Below are 25,563 nucleotides of genomic sequence, written 5' to 3' on the forward strand. Positions count from 1 at the left end.
GGTGTGACACAGTCAGGCAGTTGTTCAGGGAGAGCTTGATTTCACGCATTTTCTATACTGGAACTATAAAAATTGCCCCAAAAAAAATACGATTATGAAGTCCTAGTAAATGTCTAAGTTTATTTTTAGCAGTTCATGGGGTCTTCTTGGTGTTTTCAGACAAAGTCAAACTATATGACGCTGTTGCACTTCACTCACGCTGTGTTCTTCTTTTGGGTTGCCTGCTCAGCATCCCTGAGTCTACAAAAACACTGCTACACTAAGAGAGAGAGAGTCACATATCTATACAATTGTATGTAATTGTATAGATATGTATGTAAAAGTTACGCACTACAGCTGTAAGACATGACACATGCTTTTGAGTCATTTATAATGCAGAGTGACTCTGTCAAACCAGCAATCTGCAAGAAGATGAAAGCAATTGTAAAAGGAGAAAGAGCTATGGGAAGAAGTCAGAAATTCAAAGTGAAATACTGAGGATGAAAAGGATGAGTCTCCTCTCAGTGAGTGAGCGATTAGAGGTGTGGCTGCATTTAATAGTATTCAGAGCCAAATGGGATTGATTTATTTTTTTAATAATCAATGGCAACTCATTGGGCGCTTGGCTCAATCCAAGAGACAGTGAAACATGAGAGAAGGAAGAGAGTGATTTTGTTTACATGCAGCATCTGCGATGAAAGAAGAGTTTATCCCACGAGGAATTACCCTATAATGACCCCCTATCACCACTGCAGCAGATTACACACAATACACACCACATGAAGTTATGTGTTAGTTAGTTATTTTGTATGTGACTTTCATTAATGCAAATATTCACTAATAAACTGTTAATTCATAGTTTTCTAACATTTTATTTCAGAAATAATTAAATCCTAGAACAGAAAAATAACTTTGGATTACGTTCCGGTTCAAAATCTTTTTTTTTTGTTTGCTTTAAATGCATCCAAAAGTGCCAATAGCAGCCTTAGAGTTTTTAGAGCAATGAAATGATTTATAAATGATCGGTGGATGAACTTCTCTGCAGAAATCTTCAGAGTGTGAACACAAACGTTTGGTGAACCTTAAATGAAGATTCCTGGCTCAGCATAAAAAGAAAAAATCTTTTTGAGGAAAGGAGAAAAGAAAGAAGAAGAAACTTAAAAGGTTCATACAGTGATTCAAGTTTACAGAAACAGGCAGATAAAAGGAGAGTTTTTTAAAAAAGCATCTCAAAGTGTATTGGAGATGTTTCAATCCAGTTGTCTGAAGGAAAACATATTATGGAAGCAAAACAGCCTAAAATATCGAATTTGACAGTTCGTGGAAAGTATGAAATAAACCTAGATCAGTGCTGAGAAGTCTAGGTACTTTATCTGGGTTAATAATAATAATAATAAAAATAATAATAAGAAGAAAATGTTATTAGTAAAATATAAGAATTTAATTATTTTTTTGTGGAGTGCTTACAAAAACATGACAAACAAATCACTGCTTAAAAAAACAATGCTTTCCAAAGTATAAAACACTTCACATATGGGACTGAAGCAAAACTCCTTTATAGCCGTTATTTGATTTGGCAATCAATCCCTGCTACCGGTGTTTCTTCAAGTCACGCATTCTATGCTCATACAAAGTTTGACGTCTTGTTGAGACAAACAGCCACAAACAGAGCAAGAGAAAAGAGCTGCTGGATGTCCTCCTTTGTTGTCTGTTGTTGACATTTGTTGTCGACTTCACGCTACGTGGCCATCAGACACAGCCCACACACCCTGGACCAACTAAAGCTACTTTAGCTGCTTTACCATTCCAAACCTACGGAGCCCCCGAAGTGACATGAGAAAGAAAAAAAATGACGGAGTTTCAAAGTCGAGATCTCGAGTTTCTTTGAAACGACTTTGAAAGTTTCTTTTGACTGGCTAATCCCACAAACGTAATACATTTTCAAGAAACGTAATAGCCACTGCCTACTACAAACGAAATACGCTTTCAACTTTCAATATTGTAATTTTGTGATAACGCAATGAGTAACGGTCGTTGTGGTTGCTGTTTGTTTGCCTATACACACACACGAACACCGACCTCGGCTGTAAATCCAGCTGCTGGCTCTCCACGCCGCGATCACAACGGAGGACCCCGCACATACGCAAGCAAGCAGCATCGTCATTCCTTTTCAGTTCACATTAATTTCTTTGCATAAGCAAACTGCTTCTTGCTAATGAGGAGCAGCTCTCTCTCTCTCGCTCTCACCACTGTGCACGGAGCTGAAACAAAGAAGAAACTTTCAAAGTCGAGATTTCGAGTTTCCAAAAAATTGTGAAAAAAAAATACAATAAAATGTTTTTGTTTTTTTCCTCATGTCACTTCGGGGGCTCCGTACAAACCATACCACTTAGTTTCAAGATTTTTTTCCATACCAAAATAAAGCTTTTTTATGTTGTCGGCTGATCTGTTTTCAACATAATTCGGGGTCTACTTTGGCTGAGTGGACGCTGCCTCTGAAGTTTCCATTAAAGCCACAGCACTGTGAATCATCTGCTGGGCATTAAACCACTGTTTACATATGGGCAGATTATACATTATGCATATAACAAACAGTTTGACCACTCCTTCCCTGTTTGCCGCTGCTCTGATCACTTGACTCTTCTTGCTTAGCTATGATGCAAGTATGTAACCGCTGGGCTTTTTCCCCCTCAAACCCCCTGCAGAGCCCGGTTGGATCCACAAGATGAAACAGAAAAGACGCGCGTCATCCGAGCGAGCGAGCGAGCGTGTGTGTTTGATGTTGAAGGGGTTCATCCTGAATGGCTGAGTCAGCCTCTGCACATAATATTATTGCACCAGCTTCAGTCTAAAGGCATAGTTCATGAGGCTGCAAGCTCATTTAAACACTGGGTACAACTGGGAAGAACAACAAGAGTTGACCATAAAAGGGCATTGGTTTAATTTAAGATATATATTGATTTTGGTTGAGTAAAATTTTGGAAATCTGGCAGACAGTGAAGCTCTTTAAATCCATCCATACATTCATTGTCTATCGCTTTATTCTCCACATGCACGTGCCAATCCCAGCTGACATTGGGGCAACAAGCAAGGTCTAAATAAAATGATTGGTTGTGTTTATTGCAGTTAAAGGGACAATGTTTAGTATTTATGGGTTTATATAACCCAAAATCCACTTTTTTATACATAGTATGTGCTCCTGCATTGTCTAGTCGCTGTATAATAGTTTTTGTTTCATTTTCGTAGTGTTTCAAAAAGTCATGTAAAATAACATGGTCGTGGGCCGCGGTTGCATTGCCACTGTTAGCAGCGAGACGCCATGTTTCTACCTGTAAGGACAAACGCGAGAGAACCAATCAAGCGTCTCTTTACTTGTAGCGGAAGTCCCGCCTCCTCTCTCTCCGCTTCGTCTGCTACGGCCGTGGTAGCTCGCCCTCTCCCTCGCCTCACGAACCTCATCTGCTGACACGGAGAAAGACAACGAGGACGACATTTGACCAGCTGCGGATACCGTAGCGCTCAGGGAAGGGAGGGGGTGAGCAGAGCAGCAGTTCTTTGTTGTAAATTTCAGCCTCTCCTCTGGATGGCACTACTTACTTCACCTTTAAACGAGGGCTTCAGATACAATCCAGACAACTTTGTATAACAGTGGCTTTCAGGACATGAAAGGGATGTCAACAAAGATATTTAGTGAGAGTGTAAATTAAAAAAAAAAAAAATCCTGTCTTCACACATTGTACATGTTAGAAAGCAGCGACTGAGAAATTTGCAGTCTACGCTTCGTTTACACTGGCAAGTATGTGACTTCATTCGGAGAATCTCAATGCTGATTGGTCATTATGTCTTGAGCGTCAGGTGCGATGGACCTGAATATCGCTGTGTGCCAATCACGTATATCGTGTATATATATGGTCCTCCACCAAAGCTTGAGATTTAGCACTTTGAAAATGCAGCAAATGCTGCAAATAATCTGTTTGTACAGAAAAGAAAACTTGGTTAATAATCTCTGCGGGAATTAACATTTTTACAATTAGCATTACTTTTCTCCTCAGTTCCAAATCCCTCTGACTCTAACCAGGATGTTTGTTTATAACCGTGCACCTTTTGTCCCTGCTGAGTCATCATCAATCATTTTGGTCCACAACCTTATGATTCACCCGATTCCATCAACAATGAAAAATACATGGCTGAACAAGTGACCTCCCAAGGCCACAAACAACAGGCCCCCGAGAACATGACTGCGAAGAGTCACATCTGCCTGTGACACCGGGCTGTTCATCATCCCCGATCATATCTGCCTCCAAAACTCCAAAGCTCGGACACTTCCCACATCAAAATGCAAAGTGACGTGCTGATAAGATCGTCACTTTGAAGTTCGACTTTCACCTTGAAAACTTGTTTGACGTCGCTTGTATCAACGGAGATAAATTAAGGAAAGTAAACACAGTTAAATCCTAATATGAAATCGTCTGATTTAAAGGATTACATAAATTGTCTTCTGTGGTAAACAAGGGACTGAGACAGAGTGAAGAGAGAACGAGACGCTCCCGATATCATTCAAGCAACAATCAATTAAGCCTCAAATAAACCTAAACAGTAAATGTGCTGCCAGCTCATCAAACTTTCATCCTGCTGCCATTAATGTCCCATTTATCTGAATCATTGTTTTCCATTAGGATTTGAATTTTTAAAAAACTTCGGTGTGACATTAAAGTGAAGGGATTGGCAGATTAATCTCATTACAGATTCTAAAATATCTCTGAGATTTCCTCTTTGTGTAATTTATACATTATTGCTCGAAGGTATATGTGGAAATGCAACACATAAAAAAAAAATAATAATTCTCCATCTGTCTCATTCTCCTGCTCTGTTCGCCATCAATCTGATATGGTTTTCTATGCAAATCAGGATTAATTTGATGTTTTATTTTCCTATAAATAAAGCACTGGTTGGTTTTTGCAGTTGGCGTTTTCATGGTCTTCCACATTGAACTCTATAATATAAGTTACTATATCACTTTAAAGTAAGTGCTCTCGGGTTCCCCCCACAGTTTGTATATCAAACATATCATTTGTTAAAAACTGTGGTAACATGCATTTGCGTATCACATACGATGCGTTTGCGCAAGTGCACTTTGCGTTACCGTAATTATGCAACGGTTTGTGCTATTGGAAACATTCCAACGGTTTCTGAAAGATGAGAAGTTGCACGTCAAAGCCAACGTGTGATTATTACGGTCATTTCACTCGGTAAGCAACGCCTTTGTCACCAGAGAAGAGGACATTTTTGGAAATGTCTCAAACAAATGTTACTATAAATATGTTTTATACTGCTCAAATGTCAAATTTAACATGCAAAATCTGGTGTTCCTGTACAACTCCAGCGTTATTTTAAATAAAACTTTTGAAAAGTTTTTCTTCAAAATTGTTAATACACTATTTTAACATGCAGTAAATTGCAAATAACTGCCAGATATTGAAAGTTAGTCTGGAAAAATGGGCAAGAGCACTTTTGCACTTAGGGATGAGAGGATGAGATGACTTCAATAATACACAGTATTAACACAATAATACACAGCCTGACACACAGGAAGCTCAGTGCTCTAAATATAATTTCGATAACAAGCAAACTATTTACACGTACTAGTCCAACAATAACAGGACCAGGTCGCCCACAGTTCACTCCATTAGCTCTGCCATGATCTCCTCTCGGTGAGTACTTTCACCTTTGTTTGCTTCCTCGCAGTTATGAGTTAAGTGTAGCATCAAAATAATCTTGGGTACGTCATTTGGAGTGCTTTGAGTGGTCATCAAAACTAGAAACAGTGACTCAAAACCTGTGAAACATTAAAGACCTCGTTCCCCTGAGTCCAAACCTTGATGTCATTACAATACTGACACAGATAATAATAATTAAAAAGAAAAACATATTTTTTCCTATGGTTTATACAATATGTCTATTTCATGTCACAGCTGCATGCATGGCTTACTGTTTTTATTCACTCAGCCACTTTCTCTCACATTACTGGCTTGGCAGGCTTCAAACTTGACAAGTGACTTACTCAGGGGCATCGGTGTGTGCAGTGTTGACTTTGACATTGTTGGGTTATGAAAGGCTTTTCCTTCACTCGTCTACTTAATGCAGTAATGAAAATGAATGCTGATTTCTTCTTCGTCTCAGCTTCTGTCTGTCTTTTTAAGACAAAGCATTCCTGCCTTCACTGCAAGTTCATGAACTGATTTAGTCAGAATCTGAATATTTTATTAATTTCCCAGGAGAAATTGGCTGTGTGACAGTTGCTCCATCAAGAATCAAAACAACATGTAGATACATAGAGAAGTGAGGTTTAAAATTGTCAATAAACAGGAGACAGTTGTCAAAAAAACAATAACAATACATACAACAATAATAACAGAAGGTTTCTAAATGCTCATTAATTGGAACAGTTCCTTCGTAGTGAACACTGTCATTAGTGTGTGACTTTTGCAGGATTCCAGCTTGACATCAAACATCTCACTGTAGCACAAACCCACATTTTCAATTCTCTCTTTCTCTCTTTCTCTCCCCGTTCCCCACACCCTCCCGTATGACAGCATGAACTGTATGTGATAGCGACAACAACAATGTGATTTTCTGCCAGAGTGGGAGTGTTATTATTCCTGTTTCCATTTCATGAACCGTAACCTTAGTGCAATTCCCCGCTGAACCCTCTTGTGAACCTTCTATCCAAGTGTGAGCTTTGACTTCATTCAGAGTCAAACCTCCCCCAGCAGCTTTCCATCCCAGGAACACTGTGTGGGTGTGGGTGGGTGGGTGACAAACTGTGCGTCTTATGTCTTTGTTCAAGTCGCGTGTCACTCTGCATGCCACTGTCAATGACTCTCAGTTGTTGAAACTACTCATGCCACCTCATTCATTCATTCATTGGCTACTGCTTTATCCTCCACGTGAGGAGAGGTGGGGCGGAAACCGAAGCATCTGGAGATGTGTCCACTATATTCAAGTGGTTTGTGTATTAAATTTGACCCAAATAATTGGTTTTATTTTTGTTTTTATGGCTTGTTCAAGTTGAAAAAAATGCCTGATTCTCTTTACATTCTCCAAACACAGCATCAGTCTGTTGCCTCCCGACAAACCATAACCAACGTAATTGTCCTGCAAATGAAAAGGTGAATAGGATGCACAACACGAGGCAAGCATGCAGCAGCAGGGTTAGACAGCGGGGCAAAGAAAAAAAAATGTGGAGTCGCTCTCCCGTTTGCTCTTTCAGTACATAAACAGACTGATTAGATGATGAGGTGCAGCCTGTAGAGGCAGACAGAGGCTCGCTGGGTTAATGAGGGAACAGAGCAGCGGGGGCAAGAGCAGAGGAATCCACTGTGGAGAATATCGAGGTGAGGAACAAACACTGCAAATATGCTCTTTGTGTCTTCGTTCAGACGCAGGAATCTCTCGCTGAGAAATCCCAGTTTTCAGACTGAATATAAGTACCAAGACCTTTCCTTTCATGTGTCCGCTGCTTGGATTTGGAGGACGCAGCTCATCAAAGCCATTTATCTGTTCTTATGCGATGGTCTGGATATATTCAATGTAAATATCATAATTAACCGCTATTTCAGCCAAATCTTGCAGAATACATGATGCTATTTGGTGCTATTTTTTGAACCAGAGGTAAAGAGATTGGTGGTGTATATATGGCGAGTGAGATGAGTACGTCACAATGAGACATTACTGGATTTGTTGTCTCACGGAGCTCCGCTTTGTCCCTAAAAAAATAATAGTATCCTGTAGAGCGGAAGTCGCCGAAGTGTTCTATTCTTGGCTGCACAGTGCACAGAGTTCCACGCACAACTTCCAGCCTCAGAGGATTTACTTGTCGAGTGGATGCATTTTATATATGATGGCAATGTGCCTGCTAGAGTCGGCAAATGATGGCTTTTCCAAATGCTAACTGCTGTTAGCTGCCGGAGCCTCAATGATGTTGACGTAGTCTCCTGTGTCTCATTTGCATTTAAAGAGACAGGCTCTCAAAAGTGAGCGTTCTGAACAGGGCTGTTTTGGCAGGGTGATTGAACTGCTTTGGTTCTTCATCCATATTTTGACCAAAGCATGTCACAGACATGTTCATAAGGACACCAGGGAACTAGGCTAACTTGGAGAAATAGGGTATAATATGAGTCCTTTAATTGTGCAATGCGTTGCTTCTATTGAGAGAATGTTAGAAATGCTGTCGTGTTGCAGTGTCGTTAGTACGTTCCAGTGTCTTTATGAAGACAGAGAAACATGTGACGCATTTGTCCACCACAGTTCAAGACCAGTTCCAGAAAACAAACACACTTTCTTCCCCTGTCCTTGCTTTTTGTGCTTAGTTCTGCCTCCAGACTGGATAAAGTCTTGTGGGATACTAGAGACGTGTCCTCTAGCTTCACTTAGCCCAGGAAGTAGTGCAGACGTAGTAGTTTGGCCATTGAGGGCACCTCCCTGGTTGCTGAAAGTGAGTTTGAATGGCAGTCTGTTGTAAAATGAGCTTCTACATTTACACACAGTTTATAGCATTTTCCTGAGGAGTTAATGGTCTTAATCACTCATTTCAGCTCCTCTCCAATATAACATGTCAGTTTTGTGAACTATGGGTGCCAGAGTGACAGATGTATCCTCCAGTATAGTCGCAGGTGACTTCATTGAACTTTCAGACTCAAAAACTGACGTGGCGTCCATCAAACCACAAACCTCAAGGCTTTGAAAATAGTTTTGTAACCAAAAGACAAATATCCATTTTACATAGAGACAACAGTTAGTGCCTTAAGATTGAGAGACCCACAAACAGTCTGGATGAGTGATGGTTGAGTCATTCAAAACATTTTCAGCTTTATTTGATAGATTTACAGTGTTTTCCATTGCAGATTATTCATGTTACCTGGATTGAGTGTCTTAACACTGCGCTGAACTGACAGTTTTTGCTATCAGCAGTTCTACATTTGTTTAGTTGTCCCACACAGCACTGCGGTGCTGAATCTTCTTTATTGGCAGCCACCATGCACCATCATTTAGACCCCACCTTAACACCGGGCCCTGGCACCTGAATAAAGATTTCCTCTCATGGACCCTGAGCACACGGCGCCACGCTCTGAAAATGTGACTAATGCAAATGGGATGAGAGAAATCAAATGTGACTAACGTGTGTGGAAACAGAGAAAATCAATTGTCTCCCGGGCAAATGGATGAGCTATTAAAATGATTGTGCTCCAGGAATATATTATTGTCAGCAGCTGCCAGCAGAGGCAACAGCGTCTCATACTTCTAAAGTCTGCTAAAGGATCTACTGCTTTAAGGGGGTTGATGCAGAACATGTGATGATTTATCTGCTAAAAGCTCTTATGTTATCATAACAGAGATCTTAATCACTTTATGTTGTGCACTTCAAATGACCTGAAAATTCAAGGTATTTGCCGAGGTTTTGTTTAAATGTCTTTGAACGTGCACTTTACTATACATTTAAAACATATAGAGATTAATATTAACTTAGAGGTCAACAAAATATATATGTGTGGGTCCCGACTCAGGATCTGTTGTTAAGTTCTATTTATACTTGATAAATTGATAAAAAGTTAGTTTTGAGACAATAGATGTAACCTATCAATACAAAAAATACATATTCATTAAAATGTAAAATAATTTAATCAAGTAATTCAATTAATTTGAATAAAAAAAGATATATTCATAGAGTAATTAATTACCAAGTAATGAGTTAGTTGTTGTTTTATGTTAATTGTGATTGTGTTGAAATGATTTCCTCTCCATCTCATTAATATGAGACATTCTAGTGACTGTTTTCCATCTTAGATAATACAAGAGCTGTTCAAACCAATACAAAAAAAAATATATGAAGCATAAAAAAAAAGGGATGCAGCTGAGTGAATTTTTTCACGTCTCTGTGTGGCACAGTGAAGCTTCAGAGCACAGCATTCAATCCACATCAGATAAAGAAAGTCATCGGGCTTCAAATGCAGCTTGTTTATTAACACTTCAAAACAATCAGAGCATCTCTGCAGGCGTGAGAAAGGTTGCGCAGCATGGGAATAACCCACATTTTCTTGTTTTTGAAGCGTCAGGTCTGCTTTTAGGAATTGCACCACCCCACCCCCCCTTCCTGAAAAATAAATACACAATATATTGTCGTGTGGAATCCAGGCTCATTGCAGGAAAATGTCAAGCAGAAGAGCAGTCTGCCTCACATCTCCACATGATCTTGATGGAGTAGTAACCTTCTGAAATGACAGCTTTTAGTGGTGTCTGACACGTGGAGACATTAAAGTTTTACTCGGCTGAATCATGAAACACTGCTGAGGCCCCAACCGCTGCCGAGTGACCAGTGTCCTTCAGAAGAAACGACACATCTTACCTTCTCCCCCGATAAATCCAGGCGTCACGACTTTGCCCTGCACTCAAAGACACATCAAAACCTGCTGATCACAAGTGGACAACTCTAATGGTTGATTCACACTAGAGTTTAGATTCTCTGCCCGACCCGGCCCGCCACTATCCTCTGGCCCTTGATCAAGCATTTGTGTTTTTTCTCACTTGTCCTGTTCGCGTGGTATGTTCTAATTGTGTGAAGTTGTAAAAACCTGCAGCCATGAACGCATCATTTAAAAACCAGGAAGTGTATCGTCATTAGCAACATATGCGTTCATGGAAGCAGATCTCAGCGGCTCTGTTGTTAGACTGTGGCTGCAGCAGGTACAACAAGCTCCCGCTGTGGGGAGGACGTGGACGTACGTGTACATTTACGGCTCACGTATTAAAAAAATGTCTGGTTTGGCTCGGGCTCGTAATCACAGTTAATGTCGGGGTCGGGTCGGGCATGATTTTTTGGGCCCGATCTAAGCTCTAATTCACACACATCGGCAAAATAAGGCTTTGGATAGACTGCAACCAAATAGGGTTGGTATCTGGAATTTGGTACTGGTACCTTATTTTGGTACTTGTTTTTTCAGTATTTAAAAAAGCTTTAAGGAAATTAAATAATTAACATAAATAAATGTTAGTTAGAAATATAGAACAAGACCTCTCTCCTACACAACCAAATATTCTTCTTTTGTCTGCACTTTGTCTCTTGTCACAAACAAGTGTTTAAACTAGGGCTGTCAAAATTAATGCGTAAACGCAGGATGATTGATTTGTGGAATTAACGCGTTAATTTATTTTAACGCATTAACGCACTTTCTCACTTTCATCGCGCTTTGGGTAGACATGCAGTTTATGAACAGGCAAGGCGGTGGGCAACTGCTTAGGGCCCCGAGCCGATAGGGGGGCTCCCGACACTCGGAGCCTAAATGCATCAGTGAGCAGCCACATCCCCGTCTCCCTTAAACAACAAGGGTTGATTTGCAATGACATCGCAGTAGGAAACCTCCCTAAAGGGGCCCCACGTCTCCTCACGTTAACCTGTGTGAAGCTGAAGGAAAATGAAGAGGAGTTATCAATCAGGAAGTTAGAAGAGGAAGAAAAAAAGAGGATAAAGAAAAAAGAAAGAAAGATGCACAGTTGTAAGTGGTGCTGCTGGCGCAGATAATGATATAATCATAACATTAACAGTCACTGTAACTAACGGGGACACAGACAGCAGCTAACGCTAACTAGTAGAAGCAGTGCTTCAAAGTGCTGATGAGGAATTTCCTGCTGTGAGTTTAGTAAGAAAACTATTTAACTTCTATACTTTATATTTTGTTTATAATGTGAGTTATTTACAGTGCAATGTATAGTTTTTTTTAAAAGTTATTTACAGCATTTTATTTTTTCTATTTATTTATATTGTCTTATAATGTGTTTTTTTTACAATGTAATATTTATTTTTTACTAAGTTTGTATAGGTTTTTACAAGTTATTTACAGTATTTTATTGTTTTTTTACATTTATATTTTCACTTACTTTATTTATCTCTCCGTTCCTACAACAATATAAAGAGAAAATTAGAATTTTTTTTGGCATATTTACGAATGGTAATTAATCGGGATTAATCCACAGCTACCCTGTGATTAATCTGATTAAAAATGTTAATCTTTTGACAGCCCTAGTTTAAACACAATCAGCTGTGGACTGAGAGTTAAACGGCTGAGAGTTAGCCACATGGCTAACGCTAGCCACAGACGGCAGGCTATCGACAAGCAACACTTTTTGAGCAGTCGGAGATTGACCTTCCCCTTCGACGAGAACGAGACATGTCGTGTCTCTCTCCAGCAAAAAAAAGGCACGCAAATGTTGGTTGCATCAGCTACCAACGCTAGCAGCGCTAGTAGTAGCACTGTGATTTTAGCCCGCCATAATTGCTGTCGTGCTCTCGTAGTCTCGCAACGCGTAGCTCTCACATTCTCACACTCTCTTATATATCATGATACCTGTGTGTGAAATTATTCAAAATATCAAACTTGAGCAGTACTTTTGAAAATGTTATGTTCCACTATGCTAGCATAATTTCCTCATTACAGAGCACTTGCTGTCAGGACCCGCTAACCCTTTTCCTTTTTGCTCCAATATGTGTCTTTTCCTTTCTCCTCACCAACTGTCTTTATTTTCTGGAGTTGAAATATTTTAACTTTAAAAATTTAGTTTGACACAAGCCAGTCTATGTAGAGAGTGGGTCAGAGCAGGTGAACAGGTGTACCTAATAAAGTGGCAGGGGAGTGTAGGATTAGGACCGTAGTGCGTTTCCATTCCCTGCTGTTTTCACAAAATGAGGCCAAATATGTGATTGGATTCCCAGAGACTGATGTTTCCAGGGTCTGAAACGACCTGCACATAAACACACAGCTGTGTAGATTAACACACACTTGAAAATACAGACGCACTTAAAGTCACATGAGACGCGAGGCCTTGAAACCGCAGGGAGTCGTTTCTTGCAGCAGGCGTATAGATGATGCTCTCTGTGAGCGCACGCGTGCAAAGACACAAACACTCAATCACAGGCATGAAATCCCAGCACACACACTCACACACACACACACACACACACACACACACACATGCACACCGCCTCCTGCTGCCGCTCCTGGCGAGCTATGAGACATGGCCTGCTGACTAGAGAATGGGAGAATTGTGTGTTTGGGCCATCTGCTGTGGTGACTGATATAGATATCAAACACACATTCACACATGAGACTCACAGAAAGCCGTACTTCAGGTGCACACTAGATTATGGTACTTATTATTGTTGTTGTTATTATTATTACAGATTTAATGCAGGGGGAAACAGTGAGGTGGGGCAGCGAGTCCACATGACCTGAGGAAGGCGCGGGGAAATAAAAGGTCACACAGAGAACATTACAAATCCCATCGGAGTCACTCATAGATGTGATATTGCAGATCATTTGTCCATCGAGTCAAAGCACAAAATGTCCTGACTTGGGACCCAGTGCCAACAAATCACACCATCACTAATTGGTTTATAAAATGCCGCTTTGAAGCTTTAAGTTCAGTGGCCTTTTGGCCAACTATATTTGGAATGGTGAGGTTGGGCCTGTCAGTCACACTCCATGCACCAATACAGACCAAAATGAATGCCATGCTAAGTTCAAGAAAAATAGTCATGTAGACAATCAAAGCAGGAAAAGTTAATAGTTAATAATATTTGCAAACAATAGTTGCCCCTGATTCAGTAGAATACATGTTTTACACACTTCCGTGTCAGCTTCAGTCTTTTAATTTGAAAAACCTCTATTTACAGTGTATATACAGTTTGTATTTATCTGCTGTGCTTTGGTATCAGCTGATGGAAAAAGTAATCGAATGAGAGGCTGAAAGGCTCCAAAACTCAGATTCTTTGTGATAGAAAATGGATTAAATGGTCATGAAATTAATTATTCTGTATAATTGAATTTAAGTGTGAGGGACTGCTTAAGGTAATTTTTTATCATGATTATAAGAAAAAAATTAAATCAGTATCAGCATCGACTGTCGATCAAATTCTTATTTTTGGGCCAAAGTTGATGCATCATTAGTTACTCATACATTTATGGTTTTTCTCCCATTATTGTCCCACTCCTTAATACTTAAACGGTTCCATTTTGAAGAATAGTTTTTTTTTCCATTCAGAAAAATACAAATAGAAAAATGACCTGGGAGACATTTTTATTCTTTGTGTCGTGGCTCCTCCGCTCTGGACGAGTCTTCATTACTGGGTTTCTCACTCAAATCAATAAAAAGAGTAAATATGAAGGAGCAGACAAAGCAGCAGCAGAGACTCACATTAGGACATGCGATAATTTTTTATTGACGTTGCCTTCCTGCAATTAGGAAACAAGACCATCAGAGGCTTTAATTTTAAACACATGAAATATAAATAAAGATGTCATAATGATAATCTCTTTTTATTGCGCACGGTCCAATGAGGTTAAACATGAGTATATATTGTGCGTGTTGGTTGCTTTCATAACCTCTTCCCTTCCTGCTTTGCTTCCAGGTCTTTCTCCAGTCTACCAGATGACAGTGAAGAAGCCAGAGCCCGGTACCTGTACAGGCAGTGGGTGGGACTCGGTTTGACTGACGTCCGTTTGTCCAATCACACGGTTCTCCTCAGTCTCCCCGGCTCCACGCCCAACACCATCACTGACTGCTCCAGTCGCCAGTGTTTCCTGCCAAACGGGATCCTCTGTGACCAACAAGGCGTGAACGACCTTCCGCAGCAGCAGGAGCAGTTCTCCTACGCTGCTTACTCCACCGCCGGAACTCTGCAGGTAGCTTTCCTCACGCATCAGCACTGACATTTCCTAAAACAAAGGTTCCTTCACACTCCCGGCTCTGGCAGTTCTTCCTCTTCCTGGTCATCTTTTTATTGTCATTTTCTGACATCTCCAGGCCTTGACCAGTGAAGGGTCAGCTGAATCAGAGGTTAAAGGCCACATTATACTTCTCCAACTGCGTAATGCATTAGCACGGAGACTCGTCGAGCCTTCATAGTTCTCTGTCGTGGTGCCGGATACGCACTGCAATTTCCCTTTTGGCTACAGTGAACAATGGCATCTGAGAGAGAAAGACTGTTGTTATTGATGTTGCAGCTGAATAACATTGAAACCGTTTCTCACCTGAAATAAATATTTTTAATTTTTAAGATAATTTGAAACATGTGGTTTGTGTATTAAGATATGACGTAATTATAGTTTGGTAGCAATGTTGTCGGCGATGATCAGCTCCGCCTCTGTGGACGCTCGGTACGCGCAGTAGTGATGGGAATTCCGGCTCTTTTTAGAGAACCGGCTCTTTCGGCTCCCAAGCAGCTCTTCAGGTTGTTTTATTGCTTTCATTAATTTATCAACAACAATATAAAATTATGCACAAAATTAATTACTAAGTAAAAAAACTTGCTTTTTATTCGTATATGTTTATTATATAAATATGCTTTTATTTATACACTCCACATAAAATGTAAAAAATAAATTATAAAATACAAAAACAACTATTTACAATTCAACTTTTAACTATTTCAATTTTCAACTTTTTCCTTTTAAACAAATTTAAAGTGAACAACACAAAACCACAACATAATAAAATATAGATTAAAATATGCAAAACAAAAAGAAAAAAATGAACACCCAGATCTTTAATTAAGGTCGAGGTTAAGAAATACCAAGTGCCTCAGCTGTGCAGGTTGTTTGTGGATCCGGCTCTGTAGGATATTCTTTTCTTGCAGACTCTACACTCTGCCACTGTGTTGTCAACAAAATGGTTCCAGATTTTGCTTCTATTCCTGGTGTCACTCATTTTCTTACTATGGTAAAGGTATCTACTATACCTTTTCTAATGTGTCGATGTTGTCTCTTCTTTCTCCCTCCTGCTCTGTTCGTGTGTTACTGCTGCGAGTGTAACTACCGCCCTCCCCCCCCTGCTCAGCGCAAACACAAGGCACACACGCATATTGACCAATCACGTGCGGTGCGAAGAGAAATAAAAGTGAGAGAGAGAGGGAGAGAGAGAGTGAAAAAAAAACACGGCTCCCAAGAAAGAGCCGGCTCCCGTCGTTCACTTCAAAGAGCCGGCTCTAAGAGCCGTTTCATTCGCGACCGACCCATCACTAGCGCGCAGTGGCCGGCACAGACCATCTCGGCCTGTTCCTGAGGACCAATTGCAGCCCTTGCCGTCTCCGTTGTCCCTTGACGGAGCGACGGACACTCTGCATAACCTACGCGGTGCACTTTACGCGGGAGTATAAATTGGGCTTAAGGCTCTAACTTCTCCTGTGTGCAGAGACATCATGGTCACAAGTTCAACTCCATCCCTGGCTGGTTGCACTCAATTGTAAGTCGCTTTGTATAAAAGCATCTGCTAAATGACATGTAATGCTGCAGCTCTGAAAAGCACAGTTCAGGGTCCAAAGGGCCATTATTTCCAGACTAGTATAAAAATGATTTTTTTAAACTGTGTTTCAACCCATGTTTCTTCTCCAACAAAACGTTTTAATGTCTCTCTTACCTACCTACCTCCCTCTGCACTTGACGATGGGTAGATGATGATTTTATAGTGCACCTATACTAAAACGAAACAAAATGTCCTTTAAAACAACATACTTTAATAATTTGCCCAATATTCTATGAAAAAAGATAGAGAAAGAAAGGAAATAGTCAAGTAGCATTTTGTAAGAACTTCATAAATGAAATTCAAATGACAAAAAGGTAGGTATGACAGATACAGGATGAAAATTAATACACCCATTAAGACTGATTGGTTGAAAGCTTTATTGTGATTATATTGAATACAGTGAGATTGTGAGTGCAGAATTCAAGTGGTGCTCAAAAACAGTGCATGATGAAAAAAAAAATGACATGGCAAAAACACTTAATTATTCATCTGATTAGACCGATTTTGAACTTTAGAAGGTCATCTGCCCGTTTGTTTCTCCTGGAGATCTTCAGTTAAAAAGAGTCACTGAGTTAAACAATAAAATATAGTTTAAAATAATGAATAAAATAGATAACGAATGGAAGCTTTCTAAAATAAGTAATTTTTTATTTTTGTTCCCATTATTTGGTGCAAAACAGTTAAAAAGCTATTTTCCCAAGATCACTGTGGAGTATAAAATGTCTTCATTGGGCAAACACGCAGAGAGAAAACAAACAAACAAAAAAACAATTTGGCATTTGTGATAAATCAGGGGCTGCGAATGAAATAAAAAAAACACTTTTGCTTGTGGTCTATTGATTATCTTTTTGAGATTCTAGATTGAAGACCTTTATTGTTGTTGTGTAAACACAACGGGACAGAAACAAAAGTGTTGTGCTTCTTATAAGGATAGAAAAATACAAAAGAGAAACACAAGTATTAGCAATTATAGGATAGAAGATTGAAGATGAAAATATAAACACATCAGGTAAAAAGTCAAGGTAACGAGGATGAATAAGCCTAAAGGAGCAGTGGAGGAAATAATAATGATAATGCATTTTATTTAAAAGACCTTTTCACTCCACAATATATAATTAAGGCAAAGTAAAAACAAGAAATACATGAACAGTTATTAAGAAACAAATCATAATAAAAGTATGAAAGTCCAGCAAATACAACAGTAAATGTGACAAATGTTAAAATTAAAGTATAAACCTCAATATGAGTAAAACATGTCCTCTTTGGTCAATCTTACGCATCTTTGTAACCGATTTGCAAATTCAACACCAACTTTATTGCAAACTAAAGACAAAAATGTTTTCACTTGATAAAGTACAAATGCTGTGGAGCCACATATTCACTGGGTTTAAGTGGGTGACACTCGCGGGAGTCATTTTCTTTATAAATAGAACAGAGGGAGAAACATTTTTCTTTTTCTCTGTGAGGTGCCTGAGGCCCTGTTTTTCTAGACCAGACATTCCCAAACTTAAAAGTGCCAGGACCGACTTTGAAAAGTGAAAATCCTCTGAGGTCTGCCCAAACCTTAAATCACAACTCTGATCAACACACAAGTTCACGATTATCAATGTGTCCCATATTGTTTTCATGTGAACGTGAGGTACAATAATCCAGATTAATCACCAGTCCACTTCACTTTATTTCTGAACTTGCATATCTTTTAACACATGCATGTAGGTATCACAGCTGGGCTCCACGGTATATGTGCTTACTCTCCAAGTACATAATTCTCCATCAACGTAAATAGCAATTTACAAATTAAAATGAACAAATTATGCTTTTTTCCATATGTTAAAACAGAGGATGTATGAATGTACAATATAGAGTGCCTTGTATCCTTTTTTACCAAAACTGGATTGAATTTGTGAAATTTGGACATTTCTCACAATTCAAAGTTCGCTTGGCTTGTTTTTATATACACAAAAACAAAAAAAACAGTCTATTTTGTGACTTCCGCACAATTCTCACTACTATTCACTGAAATGAATCATAACTTTGACTCAACAACACATAAGAAGAAAAAAACATTTTTTTAAAGCCTGAAGATGTGACCTATAAACACACACACACAGGATGTCCATATAAGGAGTTGTGTATTATTCCCACGGCAATTTACCAAGGGTGCACCTTAAGGGTTAAACCAAACTTCAATATGAAGAAGCCTTGATATTGAACAGTACAGCATTGAGTTGTTTACAAGTATTTTTTATAATTTATTTATATTTAATGATATATTATATTATATTTAATATTTAATGACTTCAGAGGACATTATAATGACTTACTTTTATTTCCTGGAGGCTTATTCTTTAACCTTAACCTAATCTTAACCATACGCCGTCTTCACTTTAAAATATAACGCTTTACATCACACTGACTTCCCCATAATGTGACTGTGCAAACAGATGTAGGTCCCCACAAATACCTGGTAGACACACACACACACACACACACACACACACACACACACACACACATACACACACATATTACACCAAGATAAGAAGATACCCCGAAATGTAAACGGTCGGAAATGCGAATCGCTCTGAATCTTCATCATGCCATGTGTTTCACGCTGCATGCTCCGTGTGTCTTTCCCCGCCATTCTTCAGGAGTGAGAAGGTTAATGGAAGTCATTATGCATGTAGTCCGCCCACACTAGCACACGCACACACACACAAATACACACATGCACACAAAGAAATATAGTCACACTATTTTTAGAGGGCTTTACTTCTCTGTATCCTGGGAACAGAGAAAAGGGTTGAAGGAGACGCTTGTTATTCCCTTGAGCCTCTGCCCATGGCTCGAGGGCAGATGAAAAGTTGCAGCCAGTCTCTGAATACCAAGTTTTCCTCCTCTCCTTTTTTTTTTTTCCTTCCCCCTTCTTCTCTCTCTCTCTCTTTCCTCGGCTTTGCTCGATCCATCCAGCTGTCCACTCGTCGGAGTCTACCCAAAGGAGGGTCACAGTCATCCATCACCAGATTATTTCCCAGCTCGGGCTCCCGCGCGCTGCCTTGAATTAAGCGGCGGTTTGCTGGATCTAAACATGGCTTTCAGACAATTAAATATGGCGTTTGTGATGGATGGATGGTGGTGCCGTGGTGGCGAGTATGCTGGGGCTAATAAGTCCTGCTGTTGGTGGCACTGTTTTCGCTGGTGCTGCAGTAAAGTGTGCTTAAAACAACACACGGGAATCAAAAGCATCAAATAAGATGTAGTTTCTTTGGGGAAAAAACAGAAGGTATTGTTGTATGATATTAGAAATGCTACATACACACACGTTACATCCATTTCATGAAACCAGAATTTCAACCTATTTGATGATAGTCAAGTGTGTGCCGTGCTTTATCCTCCATTTTGCTCTAAATGGGAACACAACTTTTGAAACTCTCATCATGTTTACTTCAAGAAAACCTGAAATGAGTGATTGAGACCATTAACTTCTCAGAAAAATGTTAAATCAAGTAAGAAATCGACTCATTTCCCAGTAGACGAGGAGTGTTATCACCCCCTGGTGGCTGGTGGCACAACCAGAATCAGTTTTAATGCCAATGCATTAAAGCTCACATAGAGTGGTCCTGTTGCACATACTGTATATGTTAGTTATGGAGGTCTACTTACATACATTAACTTTTTTTTATAATCAAAAACCTCCTAGTTGCTGTAAACGAGCCGACAGAAATCCTCTTTTCTGACGGTGTTTCCCAGCCGCGAGATTTGAGACTCAACTCTCTCACCCAGAAGACAGAGTCTTGTGATTGGCCAGTACACGGAAGTACACCTGCTCTCAGAAGCGCAGCTCCCCCCTCTGGAACGGTGGATGCACTGCTACTCATTATCAAAACATTGTTTTAAGAATGTTTAAAAATAGCTTCTTCACGACTCCCAGCCGCAGTCCCTTTTATGACTTTGACCCAGAGTCAGAAGACACTGTCGCTCGTGAAACACCTCCACAACGGACGTTATTCTTCTTCTGCGGTTCAATGTACGCAACCGGATGTGTTTTATATCATTCCTGCTAGTGCCCGGAGCAGGAGGATCTGCTGTTCAGGAGAACCGCTGTTTACGTAACCAGACCGTTTTTTTCAGAGATCTCACTGAGCCCGAGATTACAATAAAACACAGCGTTCTCAGCAGTGGCTGAACTGTTTGTTTTGAACCTTCAGGGCTTCTTAAACAATGTAAGGATGTAGATACACACTAAAAAACAGCGTTAATTGGAACTTCCATTCTAGGTCCGCTTTAAACAAACTCAGGAGCAAGAAAGTTTGTTTATTGACAAAGATTTTGGATCACAAACTTTAAATTCAGGCGGACTAAACTAAAAAAAAAACAATTTCTGTACAATAGTGAGCAAAAAAACCGACAGAACACCAAATAAAGGGTTTAAATCACAGGGAACAGATAACTTTTAAATAATTACTTGGACGCAATGATTTATTAATGGTTAAATTATCAAGGTCACAAACATATTTTTTAGCGACATAGAACTGTTTGACAGAGACACAGAAACATTATGTTACGATATAGAATAGGAGAATCACCAGCACTGATGTAGAAAGTGTCACCAGAGGGTGCGGTGATATGGTGGTGACAGGAGCCAGATGAATTGTAAGAAATAATAATAAAAAAGAAACGAGCAGCAACTTGGGTGACACCAACATCCCTGTGCTACCAAACACATTCACCAGGGAGTATTATTCATCAAGTGAAGCGAGAGACCGTCCTCCCTGTAGGGCCTCAGGACCATCTGGTCGCAGCTGTAAGGACAAGGAAGAACAAGGAAGACACACATTAATAAGACGGTAGAGGGAGTAAATACTGCATTGACTTACATTATTCCAGATGGTATCTTCACTTTTTTTTTTTTTTTAACCTTTATGTAAAAGCTTAGCAATCAATTCAGGGAGACCCTTTTTTTCACATATTAAACAAGGCTTAGGCAAAACTGATACAAACACATTTATAGAGAAAAAACAATACATTATCATTTAAGACGATGACAAATAGCAAGATATGTTCTTGGAAGTTTGATATGATATAATTTACTGTAATTTTATCGCATGGTATAAAATAATTGACCAAACAACAATCCATCCAACCTGGCAGCCAATCATCCGTCCATTCAAATCAATTCATAAAACCATCCATCCTCAAGCCATACATCAAAATGTCATCCTTCCATCCATCACAATTCTATCCATCATCCATCTATTCATTAACACATCCATGGTTCCATCAAAATATCATCCATCCATCCATCCATCCATCCATCCATAAACACATCCATCCATCATCTATCCACCCATGCATCCATCCATCCATCAACATTCTATCCATTAACACATCCATCAAAATTTCATCCTTCTACCCATCTATACATTCATCCATCCAATAACACATTAATCCATCCATCAACATTTCATCCTTCTATCCATTTAAACATCCATCCACACATTAACACATCATCCATGTATCCATCCACCCATCATCATTCATCCATCTATCCATCCACCCATCATCCATCCATCCATCCACCCATCATCCATCCATCTATCCATCCTTCCAGCTGTCTTCCATCCATCATTAACACTCCATTTTTTCTTCCATTAAAGCTGTGTTATCCATCCATCTATCAATCAAAACCTGGTATATCAATCATCCATCAATCAAAGTCCATCAATTAATGACAACCCTCAGTCAATTAATAATCGATCCAGTCGGCAGTCAATTAACTAATTTGTTCAGTGGGATTAAATGATATAAAACATGACAACAAAAATACAGTAGTAAAAATGTGTACAAATGTGTAAACATCCATCCAGCTATCATTCAATCAATCGATTACATTTGTCACACTGTTTAAATATTCATGACCTCATATTCAGTTTGCTTATATAAATATCATTAGCTGTACTTTAAAATCAATGTAGTTGACTTGTCACGACTATGGTTTTTCTTTATGGACCAAATTATAGACCCCGTTTAAAATTACTTATATTTTTCTCTTCTTAATCACTACACGTTCTCTTAGTCTCACAATTAAATGGTGCAAAACATTGCAGCGTTTATCGCGGCGCATACAATGAGCAATTTTACTGTAAATTAATCATTTTATGGCAAATAAATAATTATGTTATGGGCTCCTTCATTCCTTAATGATTCCCAGGAGAATGTACATAAAGTTCCAAAAGGAAAGTTTCATTTAAATGTTTTTAATTTGATTATAAATTATACTTATTTAGTGAATAGAGAGTGGGAAAGTACATCTTTGCAATAACTGAGTGAAATAATTGTGTTATGTTTCTTTTGCATCATATGTAATCCACATAATTTGTTGATGCTAACAGTGTTCCTCAGGGAAGTGTACTCTTGAAAATGTTTTATTCTTATTCTTATTTAATAACAAGACAGATGTATGTTTTCTGAACAACTCTAAAGCTTTATTTTGATTTTCAACATAATCAAGGAGCCATAGCTGGAGGTGCAGGGAAGAAAATCATATTTGTAACCACATTTAAACTTTATTACATATATGACTAAAAGAATAATACACACATTTTAACTTCAACTCGAAATCATTTTTAAATGTGAGCGTGAAATGAATCAAGTGAAAGCGAGGATCCTGAGCTGAGGCCGTGTGAGGAGAAGTTTGCCCAGAGGCACCACTGCTTACTCACCTCAAATGCAGCACAGCGAATCTCACATTAGAAAAATAAGGGCAACAACATGGTGTCCCTGTGCCTTTTTGTTTCTTTCACTCACATGCCCAGAGTGTTCAGGGACATCAGCCAAGGTGTCGAGCCTCCCATCAATGACACTCGGCTGCACTGAGGAAAAAAATGAACAAAACCCAGTAGATTTAACACAAAATGAGACACAAAGAAAATGAACCATCAATTCAATGATTTTTTTTATGATCACATTAAGTTGGTGCTTTGATACTTTATATGATATATTTTTATGTATGTAATGTTCTATGTGATTGTATTGCTTGTATTATCTTCTTGGGGAATTTACCAGATCGTCTGAAACGACATATACAATGAGCAATTTTACTGTAAATTAATTATTTTCTGACAAATTAATCATTATGTCAAAGGCTCCTTCATTCCCTAATGATTCCCCATAGTATTTACATGAACTTCCAAAATTGAAAGTTTAATTTAAGTGTTTTTAAATTGACTATAAATTATACTTATTTTGTGAGAAGAGAGTGAGACAAATAATTATGTTATTGCTCTATTATTTCCATCTCTATGTAATCCACATAGTGTTTGTCGATGGTAACAGTGTCCCTCAGGGACGTGTACTCCTGAAATGATTTTAATTGATATTTATTACTAATTGATACGACTCCAGAAATAATTTCAGCCAACTTCACATCACCAATGAATTAACTTCATCCACTGCAGTTATCTACATGTCACTTCACTACAATTTACTTCCTATCAATTTAGATCGCTTTAATTCACTTCAGGTCAGTGCGGAATTATTTTTAATTCACTTCAGATCACTTTAAATTTACTTTGGATCACTATAACTCAGTATAAAGATCAATCAGTAAAGTTAGACCACACTGGATCACGTCAGATTGCTCCAGATCCAACTGGATGCAAATGACACAGACAGAGCTCAGTTGGTTTGAAGGCACAGTCTTCATTACTCGGCTCAACATAGCAACAAGAAAAAAAAAACCTCACTCATGCATGGCCTTGGCATCACATAATTTGTGATGAAATCTCTAAATAAACTGAGCAAAGAAAAGCATTTACCTGACTGGCAGAGAATAGTGGAGTGCCTGCACCTTTTTCTTGGAAAAGAGGAGCCCTGATATTAGACTCAGCTAATCCTTCATTCACCTTAACTAAAGCAGAATGAATCTATGCCTGAACTCAGGTGATCTTGGGCAAAAGCTGACATACCCACACAGATATTCTTCGATTTAGAGAAAATGAGAGGTTGGGAACCTTAACTCTTGGAGGAAGGATACTGAAATGCCACTTAAAAAAAATAGACTTTCGCCCTTCTGCTGTCAAAGCTAGAAGAATAAATGGAGTCACCTACACTGCTGCTCTTCCTGGACTTGTAATTATAAGAGGGGAAGGTATAGTGAGGACTCTTGATCAGATTGTTGACTGACAGGACAATGGAGTAGGACAATGGTTGGTTAATGGTGTTAGTGGAGACTCTAGTAAGGTCTGAGGACACTGGCAGGAGCCAGGCTGCCTTGAGGAGCCTCACTAACGGTGTTGGATCAGTTCTCTGGAGAGAAGCACATTGTGAAAACCGAAAAGGTTGGAACATCAAGGTTTTAATGATCTCACAGGTTAAGCCTTTGAGATTTTGCCAGGGACCTTCAGGACGGTTGATGGAGGAAGATGGTTGATCATTGAACTGCTGCTGTTGAAAGTACAGCTCTCCACTGTCAGTCTATACCTTTGGGAGGCAAACACGACCAAATCATTGAGGCCAGGAGGCTAACTATTGCAGTTTCCTCCTCTGAAGGCCCTCCCTATCTTGCTCAGCTGACTCTGCTGTTTATAGACAACAGCTGGAGGCAGGGGACTCGCTCTGAGGTCATCACATGATGAAGTGGGCGCCTCCTCCTCACAGATCAGGGTTACCTCTGTCTTAACACCTCCACTACAGGATTATGGATAATCTAGGTAGTGGTACAGTCACCCTAAAGGCCACATTATACTTCTCCGACTGCGTATGCGTTATCCGTCTGCGTCACCACGGAGACGCCTCGAGCATTTATACTTCTGCGTCGTGGTGACGGATAGCCACTGCAATTTCCCGCCCGATCAGTAGGGGTCGCTGCGCAAGGTTGTTGTGCTTCTGGCTACAGTGAGCAATGGCGTCCGAGAAAGAAAGAGAGAGAAAGACTGTTGTTGTTGAAAAAGTGGCCGTTTCTCACTTTTCTGTGTCACGGAACGCAGTTTTAAGATAATTTGAGGCGAGAAATTGGCCATTTAGAGTCTAAACATGTGCTGTGTGTGTACAGATATGACGTATTTATAGTTCGGCAGCGGCGTTATCGGCGGGAATCAGCTCCGCCTCTGTCAGGACGCCCGGAGCGCACTGAGAGCCGGCACAGAGCAGCTTAGCTCGGCCTGTCCTGAGGACCAATCGCAGCTCTTGCCGTCTCCGTAGTCCCTTGACGGAGTGACGGACACTTAAAAAATA

At 39.5% G+C, this 25,563-nt stretch overlaps 1 protein-coding gene across 1 annotated transcript in view; it reads left to right on the plus strand.

Annotated features, from left to right (window-relative positions):
• naaladl2 (N-acetylated alpha-linked acidic dipeptidase like 2) overlaps positions 1 to 25,563 on the plus strand; it is a gene marked incomplete at both ends in the record, with an annotated part of 253,223 nt that overhangs the window by 33,177 nt on the left and 194,483 nt on the right. The window contains one exon of the mRNA XM_083888090.1: positions 14,438 to 14,711. Coding sequence (XP_083744216.1) covers positions 14,438 to 14,711 — 274 coding nt within the window. The remainder of the gene's footprint in view (positions 1 to 14,437; positions 14,712 to 25,563) is intronic.

This window comes from Microchirus variegatus (assembly GCF_963457635.1).
Source record: "Microchirus variegatus genome assembly, chromosome: 4".
NCBI classification, from domain to species: domain Eukaryota; kingdom Metazoa; phylum Chordata; class Actinopteri; order Pleuronectiformes; family Soleidae; genus Microchirus; species Microchirus variegatus.